Here is a 24522-nt window from a genome sequence, read left to right on the forward strand (position 1 = left end):
TTGAATTATTTAGTACGTGTGAGTGGCGAAAAAATGTATCGATGGAAGAATATGTCGTCACTGGGGGTAGCACCAGACGAGATGACACAACATTACTAAAAATATGACAACATATGGGCTGCACGGTGGGAAAAGTGGTAAGCGCAGGCCACACAGCTAGGAGACCCGAGTTCAATTCCATCTCTGTGTGGAGTTTGCATGTTCTCCCCGTGCATGCGTGTGTTTTCTCCGGTTTCCTGCCACATTCCAAAAACATGCTAGGTTAATTAACGACTCCAAATTGTCCATAGGTATGAATGTGAGTGTGAATGGTTGTTTGTCTATATGTGCCCTGTGATTGGCTGGCCACCAGTCCAGGGTGTACCCGGCCTCTCGCCCGAAGACAGCTGGGATAGGCTCCAGCGACCCTTGTGAGAGTAAGTGGTAGAAAATGAATGAATGAATGACAAAATATTGAAATCTACTCATTTAATTTCTGCCACATTACACTCTTCTGCACTATGTGTGTATGCTAGTGGCCCCGCCTCCACCCTGTCAACGGTAACCCCTTCGCTGGTCGCTGCCCATGTTAGCACCGTGTCCACACCTCACCATGTGACATGTATGTTCTGAGTTATGTTCTGAAGACAACTAAACCCGTGTCTAAAAAAGTTCCCTGGAGAAATGTTTCCAAGACATTTAAAAGAGTCTTTTTATTTATTTTATTATATTTATTTATTATCATATTTATTATATTTATAATATTTATTTATATTTTTTATTCATATTATATTTTTTTATATATTTATTTTATTTCATTTATTATTTATTATTTAATTAATCTATTAATTATTTTCAATGTCCCACAGCTACTCGCCACATGATACTGTGTCGTGGGGGTAACAGTAGCATTATGTTAGACAGTTTTCAATCGTACCTCCAAAGTGAAGGACAGGACCACATCAGACTTGGACAGGGTGTTTTCGTCCTCCTGGCCCATGTCGATGATGGAGGTGTTGTGCCCTCTCTTCAGCTTCTGGAGCTTAAACTCTCCCCCCTTGGACACGGGCATGCTCTCCAGATTGGCCATCAGCTGATTGACCGAAGACTTCAGCTCCTCGATGTACATGGCTTCCATCTCCTTGGACACAAACTTGGGGAACTTCCCTCCCTGCATGGAGATAAGTTCAAACAGGAAACGCCGAAGGAGGGGTACCGAATGTGTACCGTGCTGCTCTCTGTGGGCGGCAGCCTCACACATCGATGGTCGCACCTTTCCAGCAGCATAGTAGCTATATAACAAAGGCAAAGTCACCCCGCGGCGTGGAACTCACCCGTGCAATCTGGTCGGCCATCTGAAGACGGCCATCCAGTTCTCTTCTGATCTGTGCAGCCTGTTCATCCAAGTTGTCCAACTATTCACATAAACACAGAGGGGGCACTCCATGAGATCACAGTCAGGAAATATGCAACACTGTGCTAAAAGGTTTGACCGCCATTTAGACTTTAAAGCATGGAGGGCACACAAGGATTAGATTATTGGTTGTTAATGTTTTACTCATTCAGTCTTGAATCGATATCTATGGTAATGGAAATGATAGTAAAGGCCCACGGGCCAAACAGGAAGCCCGTAAGCACCTGAGGGAGGCCCTCGAAACCTGGTTTTGGCACAAGAGTCAGAGACATGATCAACGTGACTGAGGAATAAAAGAGTAGCAGACGTAATAACTTTGTCATTCTGTATGAACCGCATCACATCTAGAACAGGGGTGGGCAAACTTTGACGGGGTGGGGGGGCAGACTATATATTTTACACATATAATTCAGTCCCCCTGGAGTTATTATATCTGTTAAAGTGTCATGCAACCTGCTATATGTGCTTGTGTCCCTTTTTTCAGGAGCACTTTATAAACAGCAAAATTGATTTAAAAAAAAAAGCTACCTAAACCATTAAAAGGTTGGTTCAAGCCATGATGCTAGGTTGGATGTTAAGTTTCAATGAAACACTTTGGAAAGAACGGGCGGGCCATATTTAAACACTCAGCGGGCCGGATGTGGCCCCTGGGCCATAGTTTACACACCCCTGAGCTTGCATTTTTATACAGTGGTGGTACACAAGATTTTGCAAGATTAAAAGGTGACAAGATTAATTAATTAATTCATTGTCTACCGCTTTTCCTCACGAGGGTCGCGGGGCTGTCTTCGGGCGAGAGGCGGGGTACAGCCTGGACTGGTGGCCAGCCAATCACAGGGCACATATAGACAAACAACCATTCACACTCACATTCATACCTATGGACAATTTGGAGTCGCCAATTAACCTAGCATGTTTTTGGAATGTGGGAGGAAACCGGAGTACCCAGAGAAAACCCACGCATGCACGGGGAGAACATGCAAACTCCACACAGAGATGGCCGAGGGTGGAATTGAACCCTGGTCTCCTAGCTGTGAGGTCTGCGCACTAACCACCAATATGTTAATTAATCACACAATTAATGAAAATTAACTTAACTTAATTTTTCCGGCCTCAATATATTGTCATGTCGTGTTATTTTTCCTCTTCTCTCGCCGCCAAACAGACAGGAAGTACATCTTGTCTCATGACACAGATGTGTGTACAGGGGATAAGTGGTCTGCAGAGGCACTCAGATAGCCACGTCACTTCACATCCACATCACATTTTTAGCACACATCACACTTTCAAAATAAGAGCACCACACATCCTGTCCCACGGTGGTGATAAAAGCATCACAATCTATGTGATGAAACGGCGGCCCTGGCCTATCGTACTCATTATAAATAAATTGAAATTGTAGCATGTTGAACAGTATCGGGAATCGGCAGCATCCCTACTTCATGGGCGTTTTCACAACTGAATGGAACACTACCGAGGCTGAGTCCAGCCAAATGACAGCATGGTTCCTGGCATTTTGTGTGCTTGCTTTCCGCCGTCACCTTGCAATATTCCATGAAACATATTCATCTGCATAACGCTAATGTGGTTAAAGTACAAACCCAATTTCCATCCCGAGACATAATGTCCCGTAACAAGGTAAAAGTATCAAATTGACCACACTCGCGACTGCAGATTGAAACAAACGCAGCCATTAAAAAAAAAAAAGAATGGATGACTGTTTGTCTACGGGGGCGTGAAAAGGCTGCAGTCTTGTTGCAAGAGGCTGTAGTCATAGCAGCATGTAGCGATAGCCAGCTTGACGAGATGAGAATGAAGGGAAAATCCATCACTCCCTCACAGGCACCGTGCTGCCATCGCCATAGAGACCAATGAAAGGGGCCGCTGCGTGAATTGTTCTTTTTCCTGTTGATTTGAGAGGGCGTGGGTATAAAATAAGATCACAAAGGAGGAAGCTTTGACTAAAAGGAGAGCGGTGGCGGTCAAAGAGAGCAAACACGTTTGAGAGACGCTGCCCTGGAGGAATGAAAAGCAGATAAATTCATGGCTCTGGCTCATCAATAATGAATGGGAATCTTAAATTAGCTGACGCGGGGAAATAAAGGACGGGGCTGATGTCTCTTTCTGGCACCCTCCGTCTGTATGTTTTTCTGCTTGACTTTTTCCCCCTTTTGTCAAATGCGATTGGGGGCAGACGGCAGAGAAGAGACACATTTATCTGTACTGGGAGCGCCAAACCATTTCTATGTGGGGTTGAAGTTAATAAAAAATGAAGTTCACGTTCACCTCACCAGTGACTTGGTTCCCCAAGAAAATTGAGTTTTGGGTCAATACAAGCTCAGATACTCAGAAGACTGCAGACATTTTAATCGTTTTTTTCTCTCTATCAACTCCTTTGGAATGGAATTTCACTCTTTGTAAAAACTTTAATTATAGCCAGGGTATTTATTTACGTACAGCGTATTCACTGGCGATAAATGAAACAAGGGCTGTTATTGCCTAAATTTGGAAATCCATTATTATATTCCTTATATAAATATAAAGTTTCACCTTTCTTTTAAAACCTTAATAATGATTCGGCATGCATGAGAAAATGGAAAAGAAAATGTTGTTCTCTTTGAGGAAATTGTCACTTCTTAAAAAGTACAGTGGAGTTTTTCTGGAATTACTTCCAGGAAAAGTGCACTGTAGTAGTAACAGGTACATTCTCGATAACATGTAATACTTATAGTATTTTGGGAACTTCCGACATCAAAAGGAACGCTATACGTAGCGTTAATGTTTCCAAAATAAAGAATAAAAATACAGCAGCAGTGGCAGAGGCTCCAATATGCAGCGTTACCTTTTGAGTAAGTGTGTGGTGAAGCTGGTCGCTAGCTGGCTAGTAGCTAGCCGCTGTGCTGTGGCCTAGTGTCACTACATCACTCACATAGTTCTAGTGGGCGTAACAATGTTAATAACAATAATAAAACACCCATTGCGACCCACTACATGCATTCCTTTTTTATCAGTTTTTATACCTTTATAATGCACAGAAAAGACAAAGATTGGTGTTGGGCAAAATTCCCAAAAAAGTACACTTTTCCTTTAAGTAAAGTTTAGTGCGCAATATGGAATGTAAAAGGGTAACTGGATAAAAATACACTGTGCAGATGTATTAATAAAGGTGTGGTTCTAGGACAATGTTACTAACCATCATGACAAATATGATGTAATATCATACACAGGTGCACAATTCAGTCCAAAAGCCAAAACGTGCTCCACTAAGAACATTGTGGCTTTTTTTCAGCTGCACTACACAGGTCCAAAAGCGAGTGCATCAATATGCTCCCATCATGTCTGCCAGGTGGCATTCCAAACAGAAGAGAGTGAGTGTCAACGGTCTAGTAGTGAGTTGGCAGTGCAGGCCAGTGAACGAGCACTCTGCTGCACAAGCCAGAGTTCCTGTTTAGTAGAGCACGTAATCAGACGTTGCCACCAGCTGCAGGAAAATGTCTGCACTTGCAGCACAGCAGCGCCGAGTGCCGTTGTGCAGCAGAGTGACACTTGCAGAAGAGGCTCAAACATCCTGTAGAAGAGAGAGTCTTCTTCGTCATGTCCGACATGACAAACCCACTCTCCACCTGACCAGTGTCTTACTCTCTCCCTTTTTCCTCTGGCTGCAGGCCATCCTCCTGCACCGCCTGTCAAAACACTCTCATGGATGACAGCCGATCCACTCGTCCCCAAAGGAAATACCCGTGCCATGCGTGGAGAAAAGCAGCAAGTCGGTATATGACGGCGTCTGACGCAGCATTTCTACTCAACTCAGGGCCTCTTCTTGCTCTTCAACACCACTTTGTGACACATGCAACCTACCAGAGTAGTTGATCATGGATGGATGGAGGGATGGAGGAATAGATGGCTGGATGGCTGGATGGACGAATGGATGGCTAGACGAATGGAGGGATGGATGGATGGATGGATGGACGGACAAACAGACGGATGGATGGATGGATGGAAGGATGAATGAATGGACAGATGGACGGATGGATGGATGGACAGACGGACAGATGGATGGATGGATGGACGAATGGATGGCTAGACGAATGGAGGGATGGATGGATGGATGGATGGACGGACAAACAGACGGATGGATGGATGGATGGAAGGATGAATGAATGGACAGATGGACGGATGGATGGATGGACAGACGGACAGATGGATGGATGGATGGACGGATGGATGGACGGATGGAGGGATGGATGGACAGACGGACAGATGGATGGATGGAGGGATGGATGGACAGACAGATGGATGGATAGATGGACGGACGGATGGATGGATGGATGGATGGACAGATGGAGGATGCATGGATGGACGGATGGATGGATGGACGGACAAACGGACAGCTGGATGGATGGATGGAAGGATGAATGAATGGACAGATGGATGGATGGATGGATGGATGGATGGACAGACGGACAGATGGATGGATGGATGGATGGATGGATGGACGGATGGATGGATGGATGGATGGAGGGATGGATGGATGGATGGACAGACGGACAGATGGATGGATGGATGGACAGATGGATGGATGGATGGATGGATGGATGGAGGGATGGATGGACAGATGGACAGATGGATGGATGGATGGACAGATGGAGGGATGGATGAACAGACAGATGGATGGATGGATAGATGGACGGACGGATGGATGGATGGATGGATGGATGGATGGATGGATGGATGGATGGATGGATGGATGGAGGGATGGATGGACAGATGTATGAACAGATGGATGGAAGGATGGATGGATGGATGGAGGGATGGATGGATGGATGGATGGATGGACAGACGGACAGATGGATGGATGGACGGATGGATGGATGGATGGATGGAGGGATGGATGGATGGAGGGATGGATGGACAGACAGACAGATGGATGGATGGACGGATGGAGGGATGGATGAACAGACAGATGGATGGATGGATAGATGGACGGACGGATGGATGGATGGATGGATGGAGGGATGGATGGACAGATGTATGAACAGATGGATGGAAGGATGAATGGATGGACAGATGGATAGTTTCTATAGGCCAACATTTCCTAATGAATCCCAATTCACACACAGCTCTGTTTACGATCGGTCATCGTTTCAAAAGACTCAGATGTTTCGCACAAACATTACTTCAAATGACCCAAGTATTGAAAGTATTGATATTGGATTGGATTTGAGCGGCATTAAGAGCTGGTATACGCTATATTCAATAAGAGCATTTCTTGTACTGTGACAGCGCAGCTCAGCAAAAAGCAGCAAAATAATCCTGACAGTAGGTGAAAGTGAAGCTGGTGGTCAAACTGGAGGTGAGGGCCGACGTGATGCAACAAGCACCCGCTGCTGATCCCTCAACACCCCAATCTCTGCACACCCACAACTACTAAAAAGGTCGTCGTTGTCAGCGCGCCTACGGGCGTAACGTAGTCGGACAGGCAATCTCACCACAAATAAGAGCGGCTAAAAAGTACGTTCCTGCCCTGATAGCCGAGCTGACAGCCCCGCAGGGTCGCTAAGGGTGGCGTCGGCGCAGGCAAGCGCGGGTTAAAGGTGAGGAAAGAGACGTGAGATCAACAGCTGGACCGATGTCAGCCCCCCAGATGAATACAGGGACATGAACAGCAGACAGCAAGGCCAGCCGCAGGCGTTTTCATAAGCACAACAAAGAATGGAGAGGGCAGATTGAGAGCTGAATGGAACCAGGAGGAGCTGGAGCATCTGTCCTATATTTAGACCCGTGCGTGTGTGTGTGTGTGTATGGAAAAACAAAGTTCACTTAGTGGCAAACTAGACCCTCTAATTGGTGCCAAAAATCCATTAAATAAATCAAAAGCCATATTTTTTCCTTCATCCTGTTTCATGTAATTAGTTGTATTATAGCAACAAAGCCACGTGTTGCTGTGACACGTTCCCTTCAGGCATGCAAAGCCACAAATTCCTTTTCAACCGACACTTCTCCTCTAAAGAGGAAAGTGATGTACAGCTCTGTGGGGGGAAATGTCTCAATTTAATGAGCGTGGGCCTCACAGCGACTCCCAGGCCTGAGTAATTTAATCAGCCTCTTAAGAGGGGGCAAACATCCTCCTAAGTACCAGCCGGCATAAGTATTGATTATTAAATACACTAAATACACACAAAACTGTAAACGGCTGCTTTGAAAGTTTGCATTTGAATGGATTTGGATGTCAGATGACATTTTGCAGGCAGCGTGCTTTAATACGATGTCAGAGAAGGTAAAGCCTGATGATTTGTGAGGTTTGATTTTTTGTTTTGGAACGCCAAACTCTTTACATTAGTGACTCCAGTAACTAACCGGAACTATGTTTCTCAGAACTGGGCTCCTAAAACCAAGTGGGGGATCAGTTACCGTTGATGTACTACACTGTTGATGGAGATGTCATACAACTTCATTCATTTTCTACCGCTTATCCTTATCCAGGGGTGCTGGAGCCTATCCCAGCTGTCTTCAGAGGTCACCCTGGACTGGTGGACAGCCAATCACAGGGCACATATAGACAAACCATTCACACTCACATTCATACCTATATAGACAATTTGGAGTCAACAATTAACCTAGCAAGAGGAGAACATGCAAACTCCACACAGAGATGGCCGAGGGTGGAATTGAACTCGGGTCTCCTAGCTGTGAGGCCTGCGCACTAACCGCTTGACCGCAGCGCTGTGACTTTTGCTCCATTTTTCAAGGCTGAGACGTCACTCAATGCAAATTGTGATACATTCATTCATTAATTTTCTACCGCTTATGCTCACAAGGGTCGCGGGGGTGCTGGAGCCTATCCCAGCTGTCTTCAGGCAAGAGGCGGGGTACACCCTGGACTGGTCACCAGCCAATCACAGGGCACATATAGACAAACAACCATTCACACTCACATTCATACCTATGGACAATTTGGAGTCGCCAATTAACCTAGCATGTTTTTGGAACGTGGGAGGAAACCGGAGTACCCGGAGAAAACCCACGCATGCACGGGAAGAACATGCAAACTCCACACAGATCACAGAGGGTGGAATTGAACTTGGGTCTCCTAGCTGTGAGGACTGCACGCTAACCACTCGCTCACCATGCAATGTCAAGTAAATGCTAATTTAAAAATCATGCATGACATCGTTCCGTTGCGTAGGCGTACTAAATGGTCATCCATGGTAGCCACATAAAAAGAGAGTCAATCAGTGGGATTCAGTAGAAATATCCCTGTCCAAATTGTAAAAAAATGCAAATCCCCAATTGCCTCTGAATCCCATACAATCCACCAAAAGTTCCATTAAATCCCAGCAGCCGTGAGTCTCGCTGACGGGATTGCCTCCCAGTGAGGATTTTATCATTTAGCTCAATTGATGGTGACTTTGCTTACTGAGGAGCTGCTGAAAGTCACCATTAGACAGCTGTAATATATTCATTACAGCTGCAAATGGAATAAGAAGTGGCGCCGAAAAACAGCTCGAGTAAGCATCTGCAAACAAATTGTTTTCATGCAAATGTCCTATTTATCGATAGTCAAAAATTGGAGGTGTGCAACACTTGCACTAAGGGTGGATGACGTGTACTTTCACTGCTGCTCACTGCAGTGTTGGTACTCAGTGTTGGCTATGGATGCAGATTTGTGACCTCATAGCATCAACCGTTCTTGTAGCTCATCCAAACTAGGTTAAGCATCTTCAAAGGCTTCCGAAAGGAGGCTATGGAAATGTCTTGCAGCGCAGCATTACAAACATGGAGCTAATGAAGCCCACTGAGCCCATATTGAGACATTTAGACAACGTGGTGCAACATCACCGCATGATCCGCTCACAGGATGGACTCACCGATTGATCGGAAAAAAAAAAAATCCACTAACTTTTAAGCTCCGCCAGCTTCCTGGTGCTATCAAGAGTTGGGTTTATAGCCTTTAAATAAACACATGTAAGAGCGCCAGAGGTTTGCTTCACATGGCACCGTGATAAGACTTTTAATGGCGCTCCTGAAGTAGGAATACATTAGTGCCACTTTCAACATTCCCTCAGAGAGCAGTAAAGCAGGAAAGACGGCAGGATAAGACACTTATATGTCACACAAGCCCCCGGCCTGTAATCGCAACGTATCTACTCCCCAGTCTAAGCATTGAACAATACCTGAAACAGATACCTGACAAGTTCAAGCGACACTAAGAGATTTTTTTTCTGCTCACTCCAAGGTCACAAATTCTGTGACATTTTATGTGAGACATTTTCAGGTGCTAAATAAGCTAGCATAAAGCTAACTAAACAAAAAAATTCTTTAAATACGGATAAGCTGTGGTTGTCAGCAAGTTTGGTTGAAAAACACCAAGCAAAACATCTTTGCAGGGGTGCGTAATCAGTGTCATGATTATGAAACTTTCAGGATATTTGTACTTTCTGCACTCTGTGGGTAAGCTAGCAGCTCCACCTCCACCCACCGAGACTATATGACTGACAAAAGGGCTCACTCCGTTTATGCTGTTGTTCTATGGAACAGAGGCGCCAAGATGCTGAAACAAATGCACAGAGTGAAACCTCTTGGAAGATGAGGAAAACAGGCACTGGTGCACTTAGCAATATATGAAAGCATCGAGTATCAAGTTGTGTGATTAATTAATTAATTAACTAATTTTCAACCGCTTATATTCACAAGGGTCGTGGGGGGCGCTGGAGCCTATCCCAGCTGTCTTCGGGCGAGAGGCGGGATACACCCTGGACTGGTCACCAACCAATCACAGGGCACATATAGACAAACAACCATTCACACTCACATTCATACCTATGGACAATTTGGAGTCGCCAATTAACCTAGCATGTTTTTGGAATGTGGGAGGAAACCGGAGTACCCGGAGAAAACCCACGCATGTACAGGAAGAACATGCAAACTCCACACAAAGATGGCCGAGGTTGGGATTGAACTCGGGTCTCCTAGCTGTCTCGAAACCACTCGAAAACCGTGTAGTCCGGGATTAACTCAGTAATGTATTGTCATCCCAGGCCTAATGCCCATGACACATTTTATTCTGAATGAGAACTCTTGTGGAAAAGTGGAAAAAGAATGGTGGATGCTTTCCTAGAAAACTATGCTAATCTTGGAATCTATTCTTCTTAAAATTTCCGTCATCCCTGGTGGCCCATATCCCTTATTTGCACATCTTAGAACATACGTACGTACCTGACAGGCTTGGTAAAGCAGCTGGTGCTCAAACTTCTTGATGCCGAGGATATTCTGGAACATCTCGTACAGCTGGTCCTTGCTCAGGATGAGCTCGGAGGCGGCGCTGGCCGTCATGCGCTGCTGGGCCTTGCGTGGATCCTCGTCCCCGCGGTAGATGGTATCAAACTTGGCCATCCAGGAGCTGAGCACCGTCTCCTTGCTCAGGCCGTCGATCTCCGGCAGGCTGCGCACGCGCTTCTCAATGTGCCTCTTGAACACTTCCCTGAAGTCGCTCGCCGAGAAGCCGCCGCTCTGGACCATTTTAGCCACGCGGTCGCTCTTTAGAAACACCTTTGTTGTGGGAGACGGGAGAAAAGAAAGCAAAAAGGTTATCATCAAACATTAGCGCCGCGTTTATTGGTAATACGCCTGCATTCGGTAGAATACCACATGTAGGCTGTACTTTATGCACACAAAAGATGTCTTGTGGGATACAGTGTGTTTGTCTACAACAGTTCAAATGTGGTTATTCTAGATTTTCAATGAGGTTACCCTTCATACCAGCATGTTCATCAACACTGCTGCCAGCTAATGACAGCCTGACAGCGACGGACAAGATGACAGCATCGGAGGAACAATGAAGCCCACTGCTTCGTCACAAAGACATTTTGTTCTCAGCATCCAATGTGGCTAAAAAGCACTTGGCGCACATTTAAAAATGACTACTACCATATCACTAGTATCAGCAGAGTATAGAGCTGAGGGAGCCACCTGCTGCGGCCCAGCAAAGTGCACTATATTGGGATGCATGCTTCGGACAGCCGGTGTGCCGTTATGGAGGTCAGGAGAAGCGGAGTATAGAGTAGGAGCAGGGGCGTCACTAGGTTCTGAAGACAGGGGGGGCTTTGCCCCCTGGAGATGCACAGGATATGAATGAATGTAGTAGACATTCAAAAAATAAAAATAAATAAAAATATCCAAATAAGGAACAAGAACCGGGATATAACTTTCCCACTTTTGGACAGATTTAGTAGAGATACTCAATTGTTTTAGGCCACCATTAAATGTACACAAGTACACATAATCTACACTGCAAAACCGCTGCTCAAGCTCTGCAACCATTCTGTCCAGTGGACAGTGATCAATTATATAATAATCATTATTATATTATTAATTAGCCTAATATTATTACTATCATCATTATTCTTCTTCTGATTATTACTGCCAATAAGCATGCTATTACTATACTAATAGCCTGCTTATTGGCTTGCTTATTAGCCTGAAAAAAAAAGAAAAAAAATCAATAAAAAATATCAAATTATTTAGGGGGGCTTAAAAAAATGTAGGGGCCTGGAGTCCCCCTAAAATAGGCCTAATGACACCACAGAGTAGGAGGAGCTACCATGTGCCGTGTAGGTAACTACATCAAATGTTATGTAAAAGTCCTCCATCACTGTTATCCAGGAGCAGCGCTTCAGTGCAGTGAGATGTTCAGGACCAGGAGGAGACCTCTGGGAAGACTCGGGATATGTTGGAGAGACTATGTCTCTCAGCTGGCTTGGGGACGTAGGAGTAGGAGCTGGACAAAGTAGCCAGGGAGAGGGAAGTCTGGGCTTTCCTGCTTAGACTCCAGCCCCCTGAAGGACTGAATGACTTTAATTAATTATTGCATTAATTTTCTTATATTCTAGGATATCATCGATACAAGCCTGAATTTTACTCGGTATCAGATCGGAAACAAAAACATCACTATCCAGTAGTCGTTATGTGCGTGCTGTGTAGCGCTTTTACACCTCTCTTGCATTTTAGCCAACAATATTGCAATGTTGTTCTTCTCTGTGTGTGTCTATCATTTTAATTATTCCCACAGCAGCAATTTCCCCAGCTTTCATTCGGATTTGTACCATTAATAGAGAGTTTAGTACATTGCTGGTGATAACATCACCTTTTCACTCTAACCTTGTCATGTATGAATGTATTACCTTCATTTACATCAGCATATTACATCAATGATGAGCTGTCACGTGTAGGTGACGTTGTAATTAACCTCCATAGCCATCTCCTGACTGTATAAGGATTTGTCAGTTTTCCCATTATGCCTTTACTTGTTTTTTTCTATTAAAAATTGACCTTATAATATTGCCTACTATGGGTTATATCTCTATAGCGTGCATGGTAATAGCGACTGGCTTCGTGATGCGGACAGAAGAGTGAGCTTGGAAAGACGGCTGTGTCAGCCACACGGGCTGACTCATAATCTGCACAGTGAGAAACCTCAGCCACCATTTTATCACTCAGCCGCATGAATTTCAGCATTTTGACGTGCAAACTGGAACAGTCTTTTTTTTATATATATATATAATTTACCGCCTGAAAACTGCACGGCTCAACTCTGAAGGAGTGCCGGCTACCAGGCGCAGGGGCGCCGCCAGGAATTCTGCACCCCCATAAAAAAAATAATAATATCGGGCCCCCCCTCGAGCAGCTGTTGTCATCTCAACTCTAGAACCTTAACTAACCCAAGCTTTACATAACTCCAACTGAACTCCGATGGCCTGCAAATGTACAGTATTGCTTCTGATTGTTCAATACTACCCGTGTCTGCACACACTGTAGTATACAAATACTTTGTTTTTAAATTAAAATCACTAAAATATATACAATATTATTTGAAATTCCCAGTTGTCCAACTTAATAATACATGCTAAACATTTGCCTGCGCTGATTAAATGTTGGTCTAAAAAGAAGTACGATAGAGGCTAACACAACTAGGTTATTTCATTGGGGAGACAAAGCTAACAGGTTCATTTCCACGATGCACATACGGGTCACATACGTATGTACGCCCTTTCCGCTTTCCTCGCTTCTCTTAACTTTCTCTCTCTCTCCGTTGTTTAATTCAGAGGCTTTATTTTACCATTTTACCAGCATTGTTTCACTCTGGAGTAGTGGACCAAACCATTTCATGTAGCTATGGGGGTGGTCAGTCAATATGGAAAATGACTTTTGGTCACTGTAAATTAAATATTTAACAATTACTACCAAATACAAGATTATGTTTTGATCGTCTTCTGACCAAATTAAAATATATATATATATATCACAAGCAGACAGCAAAATCCGTCCATCTTCTTATCCCAGGTTGGGTTGCAGGGACAGCAGCCCAAGCAGGGAAACCCAGACCTCCTGGGTTATGTCGTCCAGCTCCTCTCAGCAGATCCCACCGCGTTCCCAGGCCAATTGAGAAACATAGTCTCTCCAACGTGTCTTGGGTCTTTCCCAAGGCCTCCTACCGGTCAGACATGACCCTGAACACCTCCCCAGAGAGGCGTTCGGGAGGCATCATGGATGACAATACCTCTCACCTCACCTCTGAGGAAGAGCCCAGCCAGCCTACATGAGAAAAGTCGTGGTACTCGTGATTTTGTCCTTTGGGTCACTACCCAAAGCTCTTGGTCATAGTCAGGATATGAACGTAGATCAACCAGTAAATTAATTTGCCTTTCGCCTCAGTTCCCTCTTGACCACAACAGACCGATGTAGAGTCCTCATCACTGCAGACGCCGCACACATAGTAAACTTCGCCTCCCTTTACGGCGCCAGTGACCAGGCGTGCTTAAAATTGCTGCAGCCGGCCATATTTTTTTTTGCACTCCCGTCATCAGCAGAAAGGTACAAAACCATGCATTGAGTGGTAGATGAATTCAGCAAGTCATCCAGCCTCTGCTCTGAGGAATAATGCTTCTGATTGAGTGTGCTCCGCCGTGATTATGGTGTGCTGGTACCTCATAGTAGCTCTGCACAGCGTTGATGAATGCTTCATCCGCCACAATTTGCGTGTCTCCATTTAGGAAGGCCTGGAAGCGGTCCTTAGTCTGCTGAAGCTGCTGCTTGGTTATCTGTGGAGGCAAGGGCAAACAAGGCAACATTAAAACCAGATTAGACAGCACTGGAAAAAATATAAATAATAAGCACAAGTTGGCTTAAACAATGCTATGCAGCCCAGGCTCCACTTGGGGGGTATGCTAAGCACTCCCAGGCCAGCTGGGAGATGTAGTCCACCCCTGCATCCTCATTTGGGCTGACATGTTCTCCCAGTTTGCAATTTTAAGGACAGGAGCTATTCTGGGTGCACAAAACAAACCAAGAGGCATCTCTCGGCGCAAAAGTCAGAGAAGCTCAATGACAAATCCCAGAGCTAAGTCCAGTCCATCTGAGCTGATTGCATCCGCAATCTTACTCTTTCAACCGCACCCTGGCCTCAGGTGCGAGCGTGTATAGCGAAGACTGGCTGTTAAATGGAGAGCTTAGCTTTATGGCTTTGCTCTGGTCGTTACCCGCCACTAGTGATGTAAAGCCTGCAGCCGTACAGCCGGGCTTCCCAGCAGCAGTCAATCTTAGCTTTTCTTTGTATTTTACATCCCTTATGAATAAATGTTGCTGACTTCCTTATTATGCGCTAACTAAACCTCTCACCTTTCGGTGAGAACTGTGGATATTATAGTTCACAGTCCAAAAAAAAAAAAAAAGCCCAGCAGCAACGCCTCCAAGTTGAAAAGAAGGCACACTGAAAACAGATGAAAGCTCAGCAGCATTTATTTATTGTTACAAAGTCTACTGCACAAAGGAAATGTCCTTGTGGGGTCTGGAGAGGAAATTCTTTATTAAAGTTTTGCTCTGCTGAGCATCTTCAACATCTTTTTTGAACACAGTAGTGGTGTAGTGGTGTAGTGGTGTAGTGGTGTAGCAGTTTAGCGCTACGCCTTACTCACAGTTCGGTAACAAGCTTTTAAGCTCACAGTTTGCTTTCATTTGGGTACATTCATTCATTCATCAATTTTATATTTTATTCTCACAACGGTCGCGGGCATGCTGGAGCCTATCCCAGCTGTCTTCGGGCGGTAGACCCTGGACTGGTGGCCAGCCAATCACAGGGCACATAGATATGCGAGATATGAACTCTCTCGTGTGTGTGCATTCTAAAGATATAAAAATAGCTAAAATAAGGCAGCTTATTCATTCATTCATTTTCTACCTCTTATCCTCACAATGGTCGCAGGGGTGCTGGAGCCTATCCCAGCTGTCTTCATGCAAGAGGCGGGGTACACCCTGGACTGGGGGCCAGCCAATCACAGGACACATATAGACAAACAACCATTCACACTCACATTCATACCTATGGACAATTTGGAGTCGCCAATTAACCTAGCATGTTTTTGGAATGTGGGAGGAAACCGGAGTACCCGGAGAAAACCCACGCATGCACGGGGAGAACATGCAAACTCCACACAGAGATGGCCGAGGGTGGGATTGAACTCGGGTCTCCTAGCTGTGAGGCATACACTGCTTAGCTTTTAGGTAAACAGCTTTACATTTAAAACAAAAATTAACAAAAAAAAATTCCAATAAGTACAATTGTGATGAATTGTATTGACATTACTTCCTAAGGGAAAAATTGCTTTCATTTTTGTATGTTTTTGGTTTTCATCTGATTTCATCACCAAAACAAAAGCACCACTGCATTACAGTGATGTTAACACAATACACGAGATTAGTGATACAAAATTTTAAACAATCATTTTTATGAAAGTAAAGCCAATTTATTGACTTAAGTGCGCCAGTCCCAGTTTGTAGGCCCGTTCCTCATCTCTACTCAACAATGGCGGCACACTGCTTTCGTATTATTCTCTTGTGTTTGGTCCAGTTACGTATCTCACCAAGAAGTGTTTCCTAACGGGAGACTTTAACAACTAAAAATGTATTTGCTTCAGTTCCTGGCTCTTCCATGTTAAACTCAGTACACCCCTGCACAGAACTGAATGTTCCGTCCCAGAAAATCCAATTATGGATACTTCCACAGTCACACCACTAGAAGTGGTGCTGGTGGCCCCAAAGCCAGTAAAAGGAGCTGTGCATATTGAACATTAGAAGAACAATGCCCCATAGGAATGCTCATTTTGCATCAGCTTGTTGCATAATTGAGTCGGTAATATACTTAGCATATAATATTAAGTGCGACCAAATGAATACAGACACTTAACTTTCGACTCCTTTGCTTCAATATTGAGATATTTTATACGCACATAAAGAAGCTCATTTAAATATTATGCCTCACCGACATCTTCTCCCCTTTGTCTCACCTCTTTCAGGTCGAAATGTCCTTGAATTGATTTAACACATGCTAACAGAGTCAGTGACCTGAAAGTCAATAGAGCGACCATCTCCCTGTGACAAATGTTGTCTACACTTCAAGCTGTTGTGTATATCATACGAACACAAGGGCCGCCTGCCAATGTACGTGGGCGTGTGCGTCGCCTGCAAGTGACAGACTTTGGTGTGGGAGGGAGACGGAAAAGCATTCCATACCATGTGCCTGTGAGGCAATCTCGATAACATCTGCGTGCCTGTCGCACTCGCCCAACCCCCTCCTGCCAGGTGAGATTAAAGGAATATAACGTAACGTTTCTCTGTCACCGCCAAAGCAGGGGTGTGCGTTCCGTCCATCGCGAGCTACCAGTCGATGGCAAAGGTTGATGTTGTTGTTGTTGGTGGTGAATAGCAATTTTAATCGTAATTAAATGCCTATATGACAACTGTTATTTTATTTTATTTAATTAACATTTGTAGAGGCTTGCTATGTAGAAAAAATATTTTTTTATGGCTTGGCTTGGTGTTTTCGACTAAAGAAATCATGTTTCCTTTCGCTGTCTTTGTATTCGGAAAATGTGCCCAATTGCTGAAAACTTTGTAATATCCACTGTAGTCCACTGGTCTGCGAGTCCCACAGATGTTGTCCTATGACACGGTACGCCGGAAAATCTGGCAAATTAATACAAACGACAAAGGGGAACTAGCGAATACAATACACTATTTTATTTTACAAACAAGAAATTTAAAGACAGTAATTTGATTAGATACTAAAGATAAAAAGGCTAAACATGCAGCTGTGCTATGTGGCTGCTCGTGATGCGTTTGAGGGAGTGCCGGCCGTAGGACTTTTGCCCTTTCAACTGTAACAGGAACTAAATCACCAAATCCACCCGATTACATATGTATCTGTAATGCCATCCATTCATCTGTCCGTCCCGACGCATTCCCAGGCCAGTTGAGAGACATAGTCTTTCCAACATGTCCTGGGTCTTCCATGAGGCCTCTTACCGGTCCGACATGCCCTGAACAGATCCCTAGGAAAGGAACTTCCCAGATGACAGTGTCTCTCATGTTATCTCTAAGGAAGAATCCAGCCACTGTTCAGGGAAAACCGTCCATCTCGGCCATCTTGGCCATAAGTGAGGGGAAGAACGTATGTAGATCCACCAATAAATTGAGAGCTTTCCCTTTCAGCTCAGCTCCCTCGTCGACACAAAGGAACGCTGCAGAGCCCGCACCACCACAAACACCGCACTAAACCGGCTGTCGATCGGGAGTTCCATCCTTCCCTCTCTCGTAAACATGACGTCGAGGTACTTAAACTCCTCCACAGGATATCATCCCCGACCTGGAGATGGCTCTCCATCCTATGCCAAAAGCGGACGACCTCATTAAATATGTTATGTTTCTTTGGGTGGTGACATATTTATCGGGGGCTCGTTTTATCCTTGATTATGCTCACCAAGTGTTTTGAGTGGTTTGGACGGGGCATGCAGCCAATGCTGATTTCGCCACTGAGCAGTTTTCAATGTCTAATTTCAATTCACTTTGCAGATTCTACTTTCCTTCTCTTTTATGCGCTGCCACCGGAATTGGCTGACTCGTGTTTGGGAGACATAACGGAGATTCAAGTAAAAAAGTTAACTATAAAGAACAAAATTGTTGTATGCATGGTGACGCACGTGTTGCTTCGCCGATTCAATGAAATGACGTCTTTCCCCGCCATGCAAATCGTTGTGATTTCAGGGATTGAGTACAGTCCATTCTTAGCAGTCTGGGGAGCAAATATCCCTTGGAAAAATATGGAATTTTCTAATGTAATCATTAGTTTGGCCCCGACTGTGGTTTGTCCTGCGACAGACTATTAATCTCTTCATCAGCGTTATCTACATCCCGTGCACAAGAGTGGGAGACGGCTGATTGGAGAACTGTACTGATTAGTGATCATATTGATGGGTGAGCGGAAAGTGCCTGCATTTTCATCTGTTTCCACATTCCCGAGACATATTTTTCCTACTTGGCGCTTATTGATTCTCCCTCTATGGCTCTTATCAAGATTGCAGCACAGCCCAGTGATTCATTTGCTTGCAGTGAAGTAAACATTAATCACCCCTCGCATATCAATAGAGGAGCCAGGCAAGGGCATTATGCACGGGAACTTTATTACTGTTCAAAACTCTTTGACTTCAAGGCTTAACTAGATTCCTTATGCAATCAGTTGAGTCACTGTGACCTAATTAGGAATATTTAGCCATATTTACATTTACGCTATCATATTCTTGTTAGCATTTGTGTTTTGCGGCGTTACATTGCAAAGAATTGCATCCCCCATAGCTTTCTACGTGCACGGCATCGCTCTGACAGGTGAATTAATGATCCAAATGAATAAAAATATACTGCAGCCGGGCTTGCTACAGTGTGCTGAATCACACTTCCTCCTCTTGCATTGAAAGTTGGTGTGAAATTGTTGCTGTTTCCCAAATTAAATAGCTACGTTATAGATGTGCAGTACATAAAGTGAGTATCATTTATTTGTGCAGGTACAAACTGAAATAGAGCAATTTAATTAAACTGTAAAATGAATGGAGGTCCTGCAAGATATAGCAGCACCAAAGGGCAAGGATAATAAATCTTCATAGAAAACTAAAAAAAAAGAAAAGATACACCAAAGCAAGTGGTTGGAAAGCTACATAAATACCATGAAGATAAAACTTAATAAACTTCAAAGTTATGATATGGCTCACCAGCCACAACATGTGGTATGCCGGCAAACTGTAATGAGATCAAGACTGTTTTGCGGGGAAAGCATCTGTCTTTGCAAAGAAAATAAAAATGAAACCTACATTTATTATTGTTGATGGGGTTTGGGTGGATTACCGCTTCCCAGATGCGTCACGATATAAAAATGAGCGGCTACTACGTGGAAATACTTGGTCACGTCCTGTGTTATGCCTCGCAGTTGGAATTGGGCTTCGATTGGGTGGTGTGTCGATCATGAACGAACGGGTCAAAAGAACTACTTTTTTGTGAACGGAATGAACGAGAATGAACAAATGCAATGAAATGAACGAATCTTTTTACTGAATGAACCGAAATGATACGGTTCACTAAAATGAACAGTGTTGCCCACCACTAGCTTCACTATGTTGCCAAAAGTCGTTAGCTGCCTTGTTAGCATTGACTGGCACCGCATCACCAAATGTAGAAATGTGACAGGAGTGGAGGATAAGCGGTACAAAGCGTTGAAACTTTTTTTAAATGATGACTCTGATGACAATGTGATTAAAATTAAATGATTAAATGATTAAATACACTCCTGCATTGAACAACAAGCAACAACAGCAACATCTCAGTGGCTAACAACAGTCACATGATATGGAAACGAAGATTGTGGAAAAGTGAGACCTTCCACAATGAAATAATAACATTAACAACATTAATAACAAGGTTTTTTTTGTTATGACTTTTCTTGTCAACTAATAACTACACTATTATTATATGGACTGTTTTGACTTGGCTTTTTTTTCTCTTTTCAATACATATACTTCAAAATAATGCATTTTAGAGCCATATTTATAATGTTGTTAGACTGTCAAAGCGCTATATTTTTGCCCAAGGTTATCATACCATGGATCTGAGTAGATAATGTAGGTGTACTTAATGAAGTGGGCAGTGAGTGTATGTCAGCCTAAAGACAAGATGTCGATTAGGATAACATTTCTTAATACGCACAGAAAATGTTTAGCCACAAACCAGCTGGCTTTCTTGCTTTTCAACAACACAAAGCACATTTCATGTCACATTTGAGCAAACAGCACGAGTACATGACAGCTGCACAAAGTCAAACAACAAACAAAAAAAAAAGCCTTTGTGATCATAAATACTACAAAAACACAAAGACAGGTGCTCAGGCTATTCACCCCAGAGCAGACACATCCATATGCGTTTGCACCAAAATACACAAATGCAGCATTGTGTGAGTAAACGCCGCTTGTGGAGGTCAGCAAACAACCAGGTGTGTGCACCGCAGACGCACACCATGCACAGTGCGGTCATACTATACTCGTATTCTGATGCACACGGGGGTTGGGGGGGAACACGGTGTTCGCCGCCAGCTTAAGCCCCTTCTCGTAACAGACATCCATTATCACACCACCACCCACTCCCTCACAGCGCCCACTCCGCTCGACCCGCTCCTCATTCATGCAGTTACTGAGCAGAAAATCAGCCCTGACACGACGATGACATAAATGGCACGGACATGTGAACTTCCATGCTTTGCAGGCTGTAATCAGCGGGGCCCGTTGGAAAAGGTCGCGACAAAACGCGGCAGTCAAAACCAGCGATCTATTAGCGAAAAGAAGCAACAGAGCGATAACAGTAGAGATGCACAGTGGATCATTTATATTGATTTGTACTTGGTGCACACCTGTAAGAAGGACCGGTGTAAGGAGGACTGGAACCAATTAGGATCGGACCGAGCGTACATGTTGATTTGTCCTAATGAAATATCATGACATTCCGCCTGCTGTGGCCCAGCAAGGCCCACTCCACTGCTCACTTAGTGACTTTATGGACTAAAGATAGGCCACCTTCAAACACAAAACAGCATCATGATTTATTATTTATGATTTCATTTTTTTGTGCTTAGCGCGCAGGCCTCACAGCAAGGAAACCCGAGTTCAATTCCACCCTCGGCCATCTCTGTGTGGAGTTTGCATATTCTCCCTGTGCATGCGTGGGTTTTCTCAGAGGACTCCGGTTTCCTCCCACAATCCGTGACACGTGTAACCCAGAAGAGTTTGCAGCTCTTCGTATTTCCTGAATTTGACCCCTGCGCCCGAGTTTGACACATGTGATATAGAGTTTGGACAGCTGACTAGTTTGGTAAAGTTTCATTGAGAAGTAGAGAGTTGTGTGTCATTAATACAAATTGTTAATGGAGTGTTTTATTTTAAATTAGATTTACAAAGGAAACATACAAAGGCTGAAGAGCACAGGTCTTGGCATGGAACCCTGTGGGGTGCCATGAATGACCTTCACATGTCTGGATTCTTTATTACTAATGGAAACAAAGGGCAGGCGTTAACATGATATATTTGTGTATGATTATATGTGTGGCTGCACGGCGGTTGAGTGGTGAGCTCACAGACCTCACAGCTAGAAGACCCAAATTCAATTCCACCCTCGGCCATCTCTTTGTGGAGTTTGCATGTTCCCGGTACTCCGGTTTGCTAGGTTAATTGGCAACTCCAAATTGTCCATAGGTATGAATGTGAGTGTGAATGGTTGTTTGTCTACATGTGCTATGTGATTGGCTGGCCACCAGTCCAGGGTGTACCCCGCCTCTCGCCCGAAGACAGCTGGGATAGGTTCCAGCACCCTTATGAGGATAAGCGGTAGAAAATGATGGCCAAGGGTGCAATTGAACTCGGGGCTTCTAGCTGTGTGGCCTACGTGCTAACCACTCATCCGCCGTGCAGCTCACTATAAGAGCAAGAATTTCAATTTACCACATATGAAAAATCTGTTAAGATTGAAAAAGTCTATGTGTGCACCCCGCTAAATCTGGACTGACAGTCATTCAGCAGGGTGTCACTTTTTGACAACATAGGAAAGGAAAAACTCCGAGCCAGGGTTTGCACCTGACAGGACGCCTGACGGTGCCCCAGGCGCCTCTTTGCCTTCTCCCGGCATCGGCCAAAGAGCAGAGGACTGCGGTAATGATCCCTGCACAGCTCGGACAGCTCTATCTTCTGCCTTTTAATGTGGGGGGGGGGGGGGGATCTCCACAGCCCCTGTCACGGCCGGGTTATTTCCCACTAAAGCAATGTTTCATGCAACATAACAGCATAGAAATGGCTCAAGGGAACATTTGGCCGCTCATGATAACAACCTACAAAACATCTTATGTTATTAAACAGGCGCATTAATAAGACAAGTGCTAATTATTTCCGACCAATAGAAAGAATCATTTAGAGAAAGATGTTACACCCAAACATCTTACTTTCAAATTCACTTCATCTGATGGTAAACTCCATTTCATTTACTGACTCCAGTTTTTATGAGTCACTCACTAAATTAAATCAAGAACTCGGTTCACCCAGGTCAAGTGTCACAGCATGCTTGCCCAAAAAAAAAGACGTCACACGGACACTTTGGTCGATTTATATGCACTAAGCAAACACCTTTGGTTGGCCCTTGGCAGCGATAGTATATGGACAAGACCCTAAGGTACTTATACGCCTCCATTTGGAGCAGAACGGGAAATAATACCACTTTATATTTGGTGTTTTAACATGTAAGAGGTTTGAGGCAACAGATCGAGTGCTACAATTGAATTTGAATAAAATAATGTATAGAAAGAGGGATCTATCCCCCCCCCCCGTTTAATTCTTTTGTGTTTACACAACCCACTTCATGCCAGATGTTGCCATGAGGAGACAGCATGATCTCATCCCTACACTGTTCCATATCCTATATGACGACTGTTATAGACTGAAAACACCGGATTACATTTTGTATAGCAATTTATAGAGGAAGATTGACAGGGGCCATGAAGATTAATCAGTGGGGACGGCCAAACAGGGGCTAGCACTAACTAACCCTAAGCTCCTTTTAAGCTTTATGGATTTGCTCCATCAGGAAACAATGCTCCTCTACTCATCAGGCGTGTCAAGGTGGGGTCGGGAAAATAAAACATTGCAGTAGACGTTTAGCACTGGGCTACACAAATTAAATTGCAGCTTTCGGATAGCAGACGGGAGAACGTGCGCTCTGCTGGGACATCAAGGTTTAATTAACACATGCGCAACGGAAATAGAAATCAACCGGTGCAGGGCGAACGAACGTCACAATGTGAGATGTGGCGTTCGAGCACAGATGCACCCAGGCGGCGTGTGAAGGATAAAGAGAGAAAGCTCAAATCCTAAATTGTCCTGCAAAAACTCCTCAGGGTGACATTTTCATTTCGATTGCCGCGTTTCTCCTAACGACAGTCGCCTGGTGTGTTATTCACTTCATCGGCTCCTGCTGCTTTATCATCTGAATAATAAACACGTGGCTAAATCCTGGCGGTTGGGAGCAAAACCAACAGGAAAATATGTATTTAGACATGAAATACTTGCACTCGGAGGTTATCTTCTAACGTGTGTTGACTTACGCCTACGCAGACTGGCGGCGAGGGTCTATTTTGTGCTGCTTTTAAGCTGTCACTCAACCCACATCCATCCATCCCCAGCACATATGAATGATCTTCGCCACTAATGACACAAAAATCATGCGAAACCTACTTTGACCCCGACGGGAAAGCCGCTTTTATTGTGAAAAGATGTGCTTTTTCAAGGCACAACTCTATTTAAAGCGCTTACCTAATAATGCAAATTATTCTACATGAGCTCCCCTTTAGTGGCCTGCTGTCATGTGACTGTTTCATACACGCCGTCAGTCACTTTTACCTCTCTGGGCTCCTTCTACGTCTTTAAATTCAATCTTGCTCTTTTCTTTAGGAGCGGGGATAAAAACCTGTACGTATCGGTGGATTGGCTTGCCCCATAAAAAATACAAGCAGCCCCTCGTGTTACGACGATTTGTGGTTACGACACACTCCCATGAATTGTTAATACTGCACAAAAAGACAAAGAGAAGTAGTTAGGTGCACGTGGCGGAAGACAGGACATTTGTTCTTTGTAACTTATTTCCTTATTTTCATGCCATCAGGGAGTCTCTTCTGATCGCAGTATGTCAAAAAAATTTGGCGTCTCCAACGGTGGATTTCTGGG

At 44.3% G+C, this 24522-nt stretch overlaps 1 protein-coding gene across 11 annotated transcripts in view; it reads right to left on the reverse strand.

Moving 5' to 3' along the window:
- cadpsb (Ca2+-dependent activator protein for secretion b) overlaps window positions 1-24522 on the reverse strand; it is a 73168-nt gene that overhangs the window by 41666 nt on the left and 6980 nt on the right. For all 11 annotated transcript variants that reach the window (XM_078794918.1, XM_078794924.1, XM_078794917.1 and 8 more), the window contains exons 2-5: window positions 14377-14490; window positions 10610-10942; window positions 1314-1394; window positions 917-1150 (exon numbers count right to left, since the gene is read on the reverse strand). In XM_078794918.1, coding sequence (XP_078651044.1) covers window positions 917-1150; window positions 1314-1394; window positions 10610-10942; window positions 14377-14490 — 762 coding nt within the window. The remainder of the gene's footprint in view (window positions 1-916; window positions 1151-1313; window positions 1395-10609; window positions 10943-14376; window positions 14491-24522) is intronic.

The sequence above is a fragment of the Doryrhamphus excisus genome, linkage group LG11 (genome assembly GCF_037039965.1).
Source record: "Doryrhamphus excisus strain RoL-2023G ecotype Guam linkage group LG11, RoL_Dexc_Guam_v1.1, whole genome shotgun sequence".
NCBI classification, from domain to species: Eukaryota; Metazoa; Chordata; class Actinopteri; order Syngnathiformes; family Syngnathidae; genus Doryrhamphus; species Doryrhamphus excisus.